The sequence below is a fragment of the Zingiber officinale genome, chromosome 11A (assembly GCF_018446385.1).
Source record: "Zingiber officinale cultivar Zhangliang chromosome 11A, Zo_v1.1, whole genome shotgun sequence".
Lineage (NCBI taxonomy): Eukaryota > Viridiplantae > Streptophyta > Magnoliopsida > Zingiberales > Zingiberaceae > Zingiber > Zingiber officinale.
The window spans coordinates 97,337,021-97,347,583 of record NC_056006.1 but is presented as its reverse complement, the minus strand read 5'-3'; the positions used below and the strand labels follow the sequence as shown (position 1 = coordinate 97,347,583).

General features: G+C 45.4%; 3 protein-coding genes across 4 annotated transcripts; all 3 read left to right on the top strand.

The window, feature by feature from the left end:
• The first annotated feature begins 178 nt into the window (after positions 1-178).
• On the top strand, positions 179-1,595 carry LOC122031971 (putative S-adenosyl-L-methionine-dependent methyltransferase Mjls_1072). Its single transcript, XM_042591204.1, has 2 exons — positions 179-783; positions 851-1,595. The coding sequence occupies exons 1-2, from the start codon at positions 408-410 to the stop codon at positions 1,471-1,473; spliced, it is 999 nt and encodes a 332-aa protein (XP_042447138.1). The 5' UTR covers positions 179-407; the 3' UTR covers positions 1,474-1,595.
• A 441-nt stretch (positions 1,596-2,036) lies between these two features.
• Positions 2,037-4,871, top strand: LOC122031970 (tubulin alpha-2 chain-like). 2 transcript variants are annotated; one of them, XM_042591202.1, is made up of 4 exons: positions 2,037-2,359; positions 3,224-3,458; positions 3,551-3,921; positions 4,005-4,871. In XM_042591202.1, exons 1-4 carry the CDS (start codon positions 2,267-2,269, stop codon positions 4,656-4,658), a joined length of 1,353 nt encoding a protein of 450 aa, XP_042447136.1. In that variant the 5' UTR covers positions 2,037-2,266; the 3' UTR covers positions 4,659-4,871. The 2 variants fall into 2 exon arrangements, with proteins under 2 accessions (XP_042447136.1, XP_042447137.1); XM_042591203.1 differs by having other exon boundaries at positions 2,231-2,359; positions 3,124-3,458.
• Positions 4,872-5,012: 141 nt separating this feature from the next.
• LOC122031973 lies at positions 5,013-5,579 on the top strand. Its single transcript, XM_042591206.1, has one exon. It carries the CDS (start codon positions 5,102-5,104, stop codon positions 5,465-5,467), a length of 366 nt encoding a protein of 121 aa, XP_042447140.1. The 5' UTR covers positions 5,013-5,101; the 3' UTR covers positions 5,468-5,579.
• The last annotated feature ends 4,984 nt before the right edge of the window (positions 5,580-10,563 follow it).

Sequence of the window (10,563 nt, the reverse complement as noted above, 5' to 3'; positions counted from 1 at the left end):
CGAACCGTTGCCTTCTCACAGTCCCCACCCCGTTGATAAGGGAGCTCTCTTGTCTTTCCCCGTAGCTTCCCATCGTCTTCACGGCAAAAGCAACAGTTCAACTGGAGATAGGACCCAGCCAAGAACAAGCAAGTACTCTAAGCAACAGTTCGACTGGAGATAGGACCTCTGCGACTTGGAAGCTCTCATACCTCCAATAATGGGTGGTCAAAATGAAGCATATCCGAGCAGCACAGTACTCACCCACTCACCGATCCTCCTCTCAAACCGAGGTTGGAATTGTAGTTTGATTTGCAGTTCTCCTTTCCTGTGAGCGTGTGTGGCTCTCTTTCCTTATCTTCTCCACTCCATTCAACTTTATTCCTTCACACCTGTGCATCAGCCCCGTCTTTTGCTCCTGGCACGCCATGTCCCAAGAAGAGATCAGCTCCCTTGCATGGCTGGAGGAGCTGCAGCTCTCCGACGTTCTCACGTCCGACGCCGTTCGCTCGCTGCACGAGACGATCGAGCACGAGTGGGACTTCCTCCGGCGCAGCGCCTGCCAGACAGCGGCCGGCCGCGCCCTGTGGAGCCACGTCGTGCATGACCCCATGGCCGCGGTGTTTGCAGGGGAGAGCTACCTCAGGAGCCTCTACGAGAAGATGAGGCAGGACAAGCTCAACAATGCCCGGGAAATCTCCGGCGTGATTCTTGCGATCCGAACTCTGTGGTTCGATTCCCGGCTGGAAGCCGCCATCGACTCCTTCGCCAGCAGGGCCCCTCAGGTTGTTCTTCTCGGTGCAGGTCAGTGCGCAGTTAACCGTCACTGCAAACGGCTACATTAAGTTATCCGAAGTCTTCCAATTCACAGGCATGGATGCGAGAGCTTACAGGCTCAGCTGCCTCAAGGAAAGCACGGTGTTCGAGGTCGACTTTCCGGAGCTGTTGCAGATCAAGGCGTCTCTGCTCAAGGAAGTAATGGCGTCTGCCAAAGAGCACCAGATCGCGATGCGAGCCAAGTCGTTGACCAGAGTAACAGCCGACATCAGAGAAGGAGACTGGATGGAGAAGCTGCAGAGGAGCGGGTACCTGCCCGAGAGGCAAACAGTGTGGGTGCTCGAGGGCATTCTTTACTACCTCCCTCACCTCCACGCCATGCAAGTCCTGAAGACCATAGCCGCCAGTTGCTCCTCCGCACACAGTGTTCTCCTAGCGGACTTCATGAACAAGTCTTCCATCTCACTCTCCAACTCCACCTACCAATTCTATAGCGATTGGCCTGATCATTTGTTACCTAGCCTCGGCTATGGCCACGTTAAGCTGTCGCAGATAGGGGACCCTGACGCCCACTTTGGGCTGTTGACTGACTCCCAGAACCTGTTCAATAAGCTAAGGAGCTTGCCGAGGTCCATGGAGATCCACCCGGAAGATGGAACACCTTGCCGGAGGTTGTACCTGGTGGAGGCCTCTGGGTGCTTGAAACAGGATCCCTAACTAATGAATCAACAGGAGATTTGTGGTTTTGTAATTCTCTTCTATGATTTTGCATGAAAATTAGACGATCCTAATACGAAATTTATTTTGGATCCTGCCTAAAGATGGATCCTGTGCTTAAATTGCAGAATTAGCTTATCATAGGCAATCAAACCTGGAGACGATGAATAACGTGTTCTCCTATGTCCTTGGGGTTATGATGTCATGGTAGGACATTCAGATTATCTTACAGATACTCGCGGTTTAAATCCTAACTACGACGTATTTGTAAGAATTTTTTCTTCAAATAAGGGACGTAATCAAAGGATGCTGGACTTCTGAACTGATCGGGGATTATCAATTTTTTTTTTGGTGGTCAATGGTTTTGTTATGGTCATTTATACTAATGGTTAGTAGTCATTCATGATTTATCTTCTTTGTATTGATTTAAGGACAAATCGAATCATCTTTTTCACTTGGTGGTCAATGATTAAATTTCAACGAAAGATAGTTGTTTATTTTGAATTCAAATTGGAGGAGAAAATACAAGTGGCACTTTTACCGGGGCCGGTGCGTCGGCGTTGGGCCTATGGTCTTACCTTCCAATTCACTAACCGCGGTTAGCTAATCCTGGTTAACCGAAACCCTAACATCGCTCCTCACCACCCGCCTCTATTTAAAATCCATGGCCGGGGCACGAAATGGAGCTCAAGGCATTTGACGGCGTCTTTGCACACGCCTCAATTTCTTCTGCATTTCCATCTTTTTTTTTTTTTTTTCTTTTCCCCCTCGATTCCATTCCTGATCTGCGAAGATGAGAGAGTGCATCTCGATCCATATCGGGCAGGCCGGTATTCAGGTTGGAAATGCCTGTTGGGAACTTTATTGCCTCGAGCACGGCATCCAGGTTTGTTTTTCCTTATTTTTATTCCCCATTGATCTTCTAGTGTTCTTCTTCCCCTTTGTTAGATCTAAGAATTTTTATGGAGGCTGTTGTTGGATCTAGATATTCTTTGTTGATCTGCCGATTCATGCTGTTTTTGCGTTGATCTGTTTTTCATTGATGAAGTCTGATTATTTTGCTTGCCTGTTCTTATTTTTGGAAACTAGGTCCATGGTTTGCTTGCGATTTGTTTGTGATCGTATCTCAAATTTTTAATGTGATGCTGCATTCCTTTTGCACCTCCAATTTTGTGCATTCTAATAATGAATGATAATAGAGATCTGTTTGTTGCTCGATGGATCTAGTTATCCCCGTATGACGATGTCCAAATGCCAAAGATATACATCGCTAATATAGTTGGAGTCCATCTCTGATATATGTGGATTTTGTTCCTCTAATTTTTAGTTGTCAGATCCATTTCTACAGTTTAGAGCCTTTCTTTTTTTTATTTATTTATTTTTTTTTGCATAATTTTCCTTCCCTCTATATTTTATGAGTGAAAGTTGGGATTGTATAAATTTCTGGCTATTTTAACTTGTGTTCTGTTTGATTAATCTTCTAGTTTAATGTCAAATCCGTTATTTTTGTACATTGCACATATTTCACATTGGTAATTCTGATCTGCACATTTTGTAACAGATCATTAATTTATTATACATTGCGATAGTTTAATGCTTCTTGTTTTGGCGAGTTGTCAATTAGCTGATCAATTTCTCTCACGTTGTAAGGGTAAAAGAGCATTGCGCTTGCCAGTCGGACAATTTCTATACGTATACGCATGTGGTATTGAATGATGTTCACCAGCATTAACAATACGCTTTTCTCCAGCCTGATGGCCAAATGCTTAGTGATAAAACCATTGGTGGCGGCGACGATGCATTCAACACCTTTTTCAGCGAGACTGGAGCCGGGAAGCATGTCCCCCGTGCGGTCTTTGTTGATTTAGAACCTAATGTCATCGATGAAGTAAGAACTGGCGCATACCGCCAGCTCTTCCACCCTGAACAGCTAATTAATGGCAAGGAAGATGCTGCAAATAACTTTGCCCGGGGCCACTATACCAGTAATTACATTAACACCTAAGTTCGTTTTGGTTTTATGCAATTTTAATCAATTGCAACATGTTTAATAATTTTTATGTTCCTTCCATTGCAGTTGGCAAAGAAATTGTTGATCTCTGCCTTGATCGCATCAGAAAGCTAGCCGACAATTGCACTGGTCTCCAAGGGTTCCTGGTTTTCAATGCTGTTGGTGGAGGCACTGGCTCTGGCCTGGGTTCACTTCTCCTTGAGCGTTTGTCCGTGGACTACGGCAAGAAATCTAAGTTGGGTTTCACTGTCTACCCATCTCCTCAGGTCTCTACCTCTGTGGTTGAGCCCTACAACAGTGTTTTGTCGACCCATTCTCTTCTGGAGCACACTGATGTGTCCGTTCTCCTTGACAATGAGGCAATCTATGACATCTGTAGGCGTTCCCTCGACATTGAACGCCCCACCTACACCAATCTCAATCGCCTCGTTTCTCAGGTCTGTCGCTGCTGCTTCATGCGGCTGTGAACCTTCAAAATGTTCATTGGCAGTTAATTTATGACTAACCTGTTCAAGGACAGGTCATTTCTTCTTTGACCGCATCACTGAGGTTCGATGGTGCTCTGAACGTCGATGTCACCGAGTTCCAGACCAATCTGGTTCCATATCCAAGGATCCACTTCATGCTCTCATCCTATGCCCCTGTCATCTCTGCGGAGAAGGCTTACCATGAACAACTCTCCGTTGCTGAAATCACCAATACTGCCTTCGAGCCTTCTTCCATGATGGCAAAATGCGACCCGCGTCATGGGAAGTACATGGCTTGTTGTCTCATGTACCGTGGAGACGTCGTGCCTAAGGATGTTAATGCCGCTGTTGTCACCATCAAGACCAAACGCACCATTCAGTTCGTCGACTGGTGCCCGACCGGGTTCAAGTGCGGGATCAACTACCAACCGCCTACTGCGGTGCCTGGCGGTGATCTGGCCAAAGTGCAGAGGGCTGTGTGCATGATATCCAACTCCACCAGCGTCGCTGAAGTCTTCTCACGCATCGATCACAAGTTCGACCTCATGTACGCCAAGAGGGCCTTCGTGCACTGGTATGTTGGTGAGGGAATGGAGGAAGGAGAATTCTCTGAGGCTCGTGAGGATCTTGCTGCACTTGAGAAGGACTATGAGGAGGTTGGAGCAGAGGGCCCTGTGGATGAAGAAGGCGAAGAGGATGAGTATTAAGTGTTCTTTGCCAGCTGCCTTTGTGGAGCACATCGATGTTTCTGGCTTCGTGCCTTTGTTTCTTGCCTGCTGGGCGTTGCGTATATGCCATATCGTCGAGTTCACTGTTTCTGTGTCTGTAATGCGTGAGGCTGCCGGTCATTGTGGTTTCTACCGTTAAGCGGGTACCTTTCTGTTATTAATAAGATACATCGGCTCGTCTGATTTAGTGTATGAAACTGGTTGGAGTGACATCGCACTCGTTGCATGGCCCTACATATAATGGAGTGGCCTTGACTGGACCAATCAGTTCGAATCAATCTTGGACCTCACTTGAGCAGATATAGTATCATTGGCAGCGAGTCATCTGTCTACTCACCTTATCTCCAAATTCCTCTCCTTTCCTTTATCATACGAACCTCTCTCAATTCCCCACGGCAACTGTTTGATTTTCCAAAACTTCAATGGCATCCATCTCCGCAGCAGCACTCTCAGCCGCGGCGGCAGCCATTGCATGCTCCGGAGCGAGGAGGGCGCCCACAGTGCGGTATGTCGGAGGCCTGAACTCCTTCTCAGGGCTCAAGGCCGACAACGAGGTGTCATCCCTCGGCCAGCCGACGACCGCCGCACGGTCCTTCGCTAAGGTCGCGAGCTCCCTGCGAGCGCCGCCGAAAGGGAAGCGGAGCAGCGGCGGAGCATTGTCGACGACCTGCAACGCCGCGGGGGAAATTTTCCAGATCGCGGCCATCATGAACGGCCTTGTCCTGGTCGGCGTCGGCGTCGGGTTCGTCCTCCTGCGAGTGGAGGCGTGGGTGGAGGAATCGGAGTAGGCGCATGCGTGCAGCATTATTAATATATTGTTAATTCTGTCCCCGCAAACTTGTGTTCCAGATTTCCAGACGTTCATTTGGTTTATTTGCAAGCAACAATTTCTTTTCTGAATATATACGTATATTTTAGAGGAATCAATAGCCTACTACTTTGGTTAATGAATCAATAGACTGCAGTTAAGTGTTAGTATCAATTTATCATTTTTGATATTGTGAATGTAAATGAAACAATATTCAAAATGTGCAATTTTAGAGGGCCAGAATAGGATCAGAGTTCAAGGTCCAGAAAATCCAGAACCGCCTCACCTGCACCACCACCGCAGCCATCGCCGTTCTGCAAGAGTGCATGCCACTTTAATGAGTGCGGCAAGTATCCAACCATGATGCCAATTCCTTCTTTTAAGCCCACTTGCTGCTTCTCTTTAGCAGCGGCAGCACCCACCACGCACGCCAGGATTCCTGCTAATTCTGCTACCCATTCCGCGGTTAATCCCGTTCCCATGCCGCCCTCTTGTGACGCTTTTTTCTGCCCCAGAAGCTGCGCCACCGTCCGAGGCCGGCGCGCCAACCGCTCGCTGCCAGCCCGTGCGCCGCCTGCAGCCTGTAGTAGGCTTGACCGGGCGGCCGCGTGGGTCGGTAACGGCATCTCCGCTGCGTTCTTCGCGTCTCTGGAGCGCTGCTCCTGTATCAACCTCGCCACCGAGGAGGAGGACGAGGCCAAGGACGTGCCTTTGATCCGCGACTGCGGCGACTCCGAAGGTGGAAAGAAGAGAGGAAACGCAAGGAATACGACATATTAGAAGCTCTGTGTGCTTCAGTTGGTCGTCTGTCAATCTAAATAATTCCGGTGATTGTGCGAGTTTATTTACGTATAATTATTCTCCAATCTGCCAGAAATCAACTAGTTATCGTAGAACAGAGGACGATACATGTTGGATAGCGAAATCAATCATTACTCTCCAAAAAATTAACTTAAATCCATCCATTCTTTATTCAAGTTTTGCAATATTCGATCACCGATCAGTGATCGATGCATGAGCAAGCACAATCCCAAGCATCGTTACATCCCACAGAAAGGCATGCTACTGGATGGTGCAGGCGCAGGCAGAGAGGGGATGATACTTCGAATCAGAAGGCAGAGGAGTAGGAGGCGGAGTTGCTTGGAGGGCGACGAGGCTCACGCCCGGCCAGTCGCGGCACAGGCAGCGCTGCGCCTCGGGGATCCGGCGGTACACCGCGGTGACGTGGTCGCCGCAGCCGCCCCAGGTGGTCTTCCCACACCTGCCGCACTCCTCCTCGTAGCACATTCTTGTAAAGTGTGATTGCTGCAGTAAGCATGGTGTAATTATATTCGCAGATTAAAAAGGATCGCATAGATATCTCCTCCCATCCATGATCCATCACCAATGTTCTTTGGAGTTTTCTCGAGGAACAGAGAGATCCCGTCCCACCCGTCACTATTGTTCTTTGAAGTTTTCTCCTAGGAAAAAGAATACGCGACAAGTTTAATAAAACGATATTTATATTATAATACTATCCAAAAGTTGAAGATACAGATGCTGAGGGTATGACACTCTTATTGATCTTTGATGAATTTTGTTCCCTCCTGCAACATAAGCAATGTCAGTGTCAAGTCAGAGAAGGAATCCTGACAACGGTCCTCCGACGCTTAAATCAATCTCCGGCAAGCAAGAAGAAGAAGAAGAAGAAGAAGAAGAAGAAGAAGCAAAGAGAACTGTAGCGCAACAGTAGAAATCACGAGAAAAGCATACCTTCGCCAATGTCTGGACCCCTCTTTATATAGGGCTTCTGTAGCGTGTGTGCACGCTTCTTAAAGCGGACATGCAATCCCAAGCTTTCTCTGAAGTGACATGTCAGTAAAGTATCTCTGACACTGTACCTTAACAGGCCGAGCATATCTCTGAAGTGACAGTGAAAGCTTCCGCCGTACGATCCTCTATCTAACCATGTCACCTGTCAGCGACACTAACTCCCAAAAGAATGTCGAGGGATAACCCGCGGTATCTGTTGCTTGGCAGAGCGGAGTAGCCGCTCGGCTAGGACTCTAATAACCTTGCATCTGCTGCCACACCGAGCGAGATAGTCGTTTGGTTGAAAGGTCTATATCCATGTGTCGTCGGTTGCTCGGCCGAGCGGGATGACCGCTCGGTTGAAAGTCCTCGGTATGTGTCGTCCATTGCTGGGGTGAGCGGGATGACCGCTCGATCGGAATCCCACTGTCGTGCCGAGCGAGAGAGCAGCTCAGTTGAAAGTCCTCGGTCCATGTCTATCGCTGGGCCGAGCGGGATGGTCGCTCGACCGGAAGCCCACTGTCGTGCTGAGCGGGAGAGTCGCTCAGTTCGGCTTCTACGTGTCCCTTGAGCATCGGTTTGATTACTCAGTGTTAGAGACGGTGGGTCGGTGCTTAACCCACGGTTGGAATTTGATCCGCCCGACCAACCAAGACCATCCGTCCTTTGACCGCCTTGACTGTGACTTCCATCATGGCAGAAGGGTGGGGCCCCTCATCATCACCGTATCGCAAGTCTCCCTTTCAAATCTAGTCGAAGGAGGTTGTAGTCCGACTGACTGGACCATTGTGTGAGCAGATTCCCTCCTGATCGACCTTCATCACTGTATGAGCTCCGATTAGGATAGGCTCGATCCTCGCCGATCGGCCTTTTGAAGCTTGTCGCTCTGTCATAAGCAAGTGTTGGATGCTACTCGAAAAACCTAGAGGTTCCATTGTACAAAAATTTTGTACAAAGGTCTGAACCTTTTCCTAGCTACCATGTGTTCTTTTAAATTAAATTTTGGATCGCCTGCGGAACTTAACACGTTTGATCCAAAACTTAATCTATTTGTTCTTTTAGGTTTTGACTTGGATCTCCTGCAGAACTTAACACGTTCGACCCAAATCACCTTAAGTTATTAATTCCATTAAATATTAATTTCCATAATTGGTTCCCAGTACTGACGTGGCGAGACTCATGGCCTTCTTGGATATGGGAGCAACCACCACCGACTAGACAAAACCTTTTATGGAAAGCTAATATTTAATTTTCTAAAATAACTTTAGGTTAACCGAAAGGAACAATCAAATCATAAGGAAAAGAAATAAACATAAGAACACTACATCGAAAATAAATTTGAAATACTAGAATCGTAAGCCTCTTGTATTTGGTATTATTTCCAAAAATAACTAGTATGATGCGGAAAGGAAAAATTACTAGTTATACCTTCTAGAAAGACCTCTTGATCTTCTACCGTATTCCTCTTCTAACCTCGGACGTTGTGTGGGCAACGATCTTCCGAGATGAGAAACCACCAATGCACCTTCTTCTCCTCCTAGCTAGGTTCGGCCAAAACAAAAGAGCTTCACCAAGGATGAAGAACAAACCACCAACCAAGCTCCAAGGGATGCAAGCTTTCTCTCCTTCTTCTTCTTCTTCTCCAATTAGTATCCGGCCACCACAAGAGCTCCAAGGAAGAGAGATGTTTCTGCCACCACAAAGAGGAAGAGAGGAAGAGGATGGCCGGCCACACCAAGGAATAAGAGAGGGAGAAAAATAATAGAGGTTGTCACCTTTGAAGGCACCCCCACCCCTTCTTTTATATTCCTTGGCTTTGGCAAATAAGGAAATTTATTTATAATAAAATTTCCTTAACTTTCCTTGACAACAATTAATTAAGAAAAATTAAATAAAATTTCCTAATTAATTGTATGTGACCGGCCACCTCATGTAGAGCAAATAAAATAATTTTTAATCAACAATTAAAACTTCCTTATTTGTCTTTGAAAATTTTAAAAAATAAAATTTCCCTTTAAAATCCCTTCATGGTTGATAAAAAGAAATTTCTATAATTTTAATTTTTCAACATGTGAATAATTTTCAAAGAGAAAAAATAAAATATCTTTCCAATCTACAAATAAGGAAAGAGATCTAATATCTTTCTTTAATCTTTTGTAGATCCTTTTAAGAGAGATATTTTAATTTTAATTCTCTTTAATAAATTATATCTTCCACATAATAAAAATTAAAAATTAAAATTCTTTTTAATTTAATGGGGGTCGGCCACCTAAGCTTGGGTTCAAGCTAGGGCCGACCACCCATGAATTAAGGCTTGGCCGGCCCTAGCTTGAACTACAAGCTAGCTTGGCCGACCCCTTTATCATGGGTATGAAGGTGGGTATAGGTGGGTATAGTACTCTATAAATAAGAGGCTACGATAGGGGCCGAGAGGAGGAATTGGTTTTGGTCTCTCGATAAAATTAAGCATCCTGTGTTCGCCCCGAACACAACTTAATTTTATCAATAATAATTCATTCCACTAGAGAACTATTATTGAACTACCGCACCAATCCCAAATTACATTTTTGGGCTCCTTCTTATTATGAGTGTGTTAGTCTCCCTGTGTTTAAGATATCGAATGCCCACTAATTAAGTGAGTTACTGACAACTCATTTAATTAATTTCATAGTCCAAGAGTAGTACCACTCAACCTTATCGTCATATCGGACTAAGTCCACCTGCAGAGTTTAACATGACAATCTTTATGACATCCTCTTGGGGACATTATCAACCTAGTATCTCTAGGACACAGTTTCCTTCTATAATCAACAACACACACTATAAGTGATATCATTTCCCAACTTATCGGGCTTATTGATTCATCGAACTAAATCTCACCCATTGATAAATTAAAGAAATAAATATCAAATATATGTGCTTGTTATTATATTAGGATTAAGAGCACACACTTCCATAATAACTGAGGTCTTTGTTCCTTTATAAAGTCAGTATAAAAGAAACGACCTCAAATGGTCCTACTCAATACACTCTGAGTGTACTAGTGTAATTATATAGTCAAGATAAACTAATACCTAATTACACTACGACCTTATAATGGTTTGTTCCTTTCCATTTGGGTTGTGAGCTACTGTTTATAATTTATAAGGTACTGATAACATCATCTTCTGCATGTGACACCACATACTATGTTATCTACAATATAAATTAATAGAACAACTACAAACAAATGTAGATAATTTGACCAAATGTGATTTTTTATTCAATACAAATGTTTACAAAAGC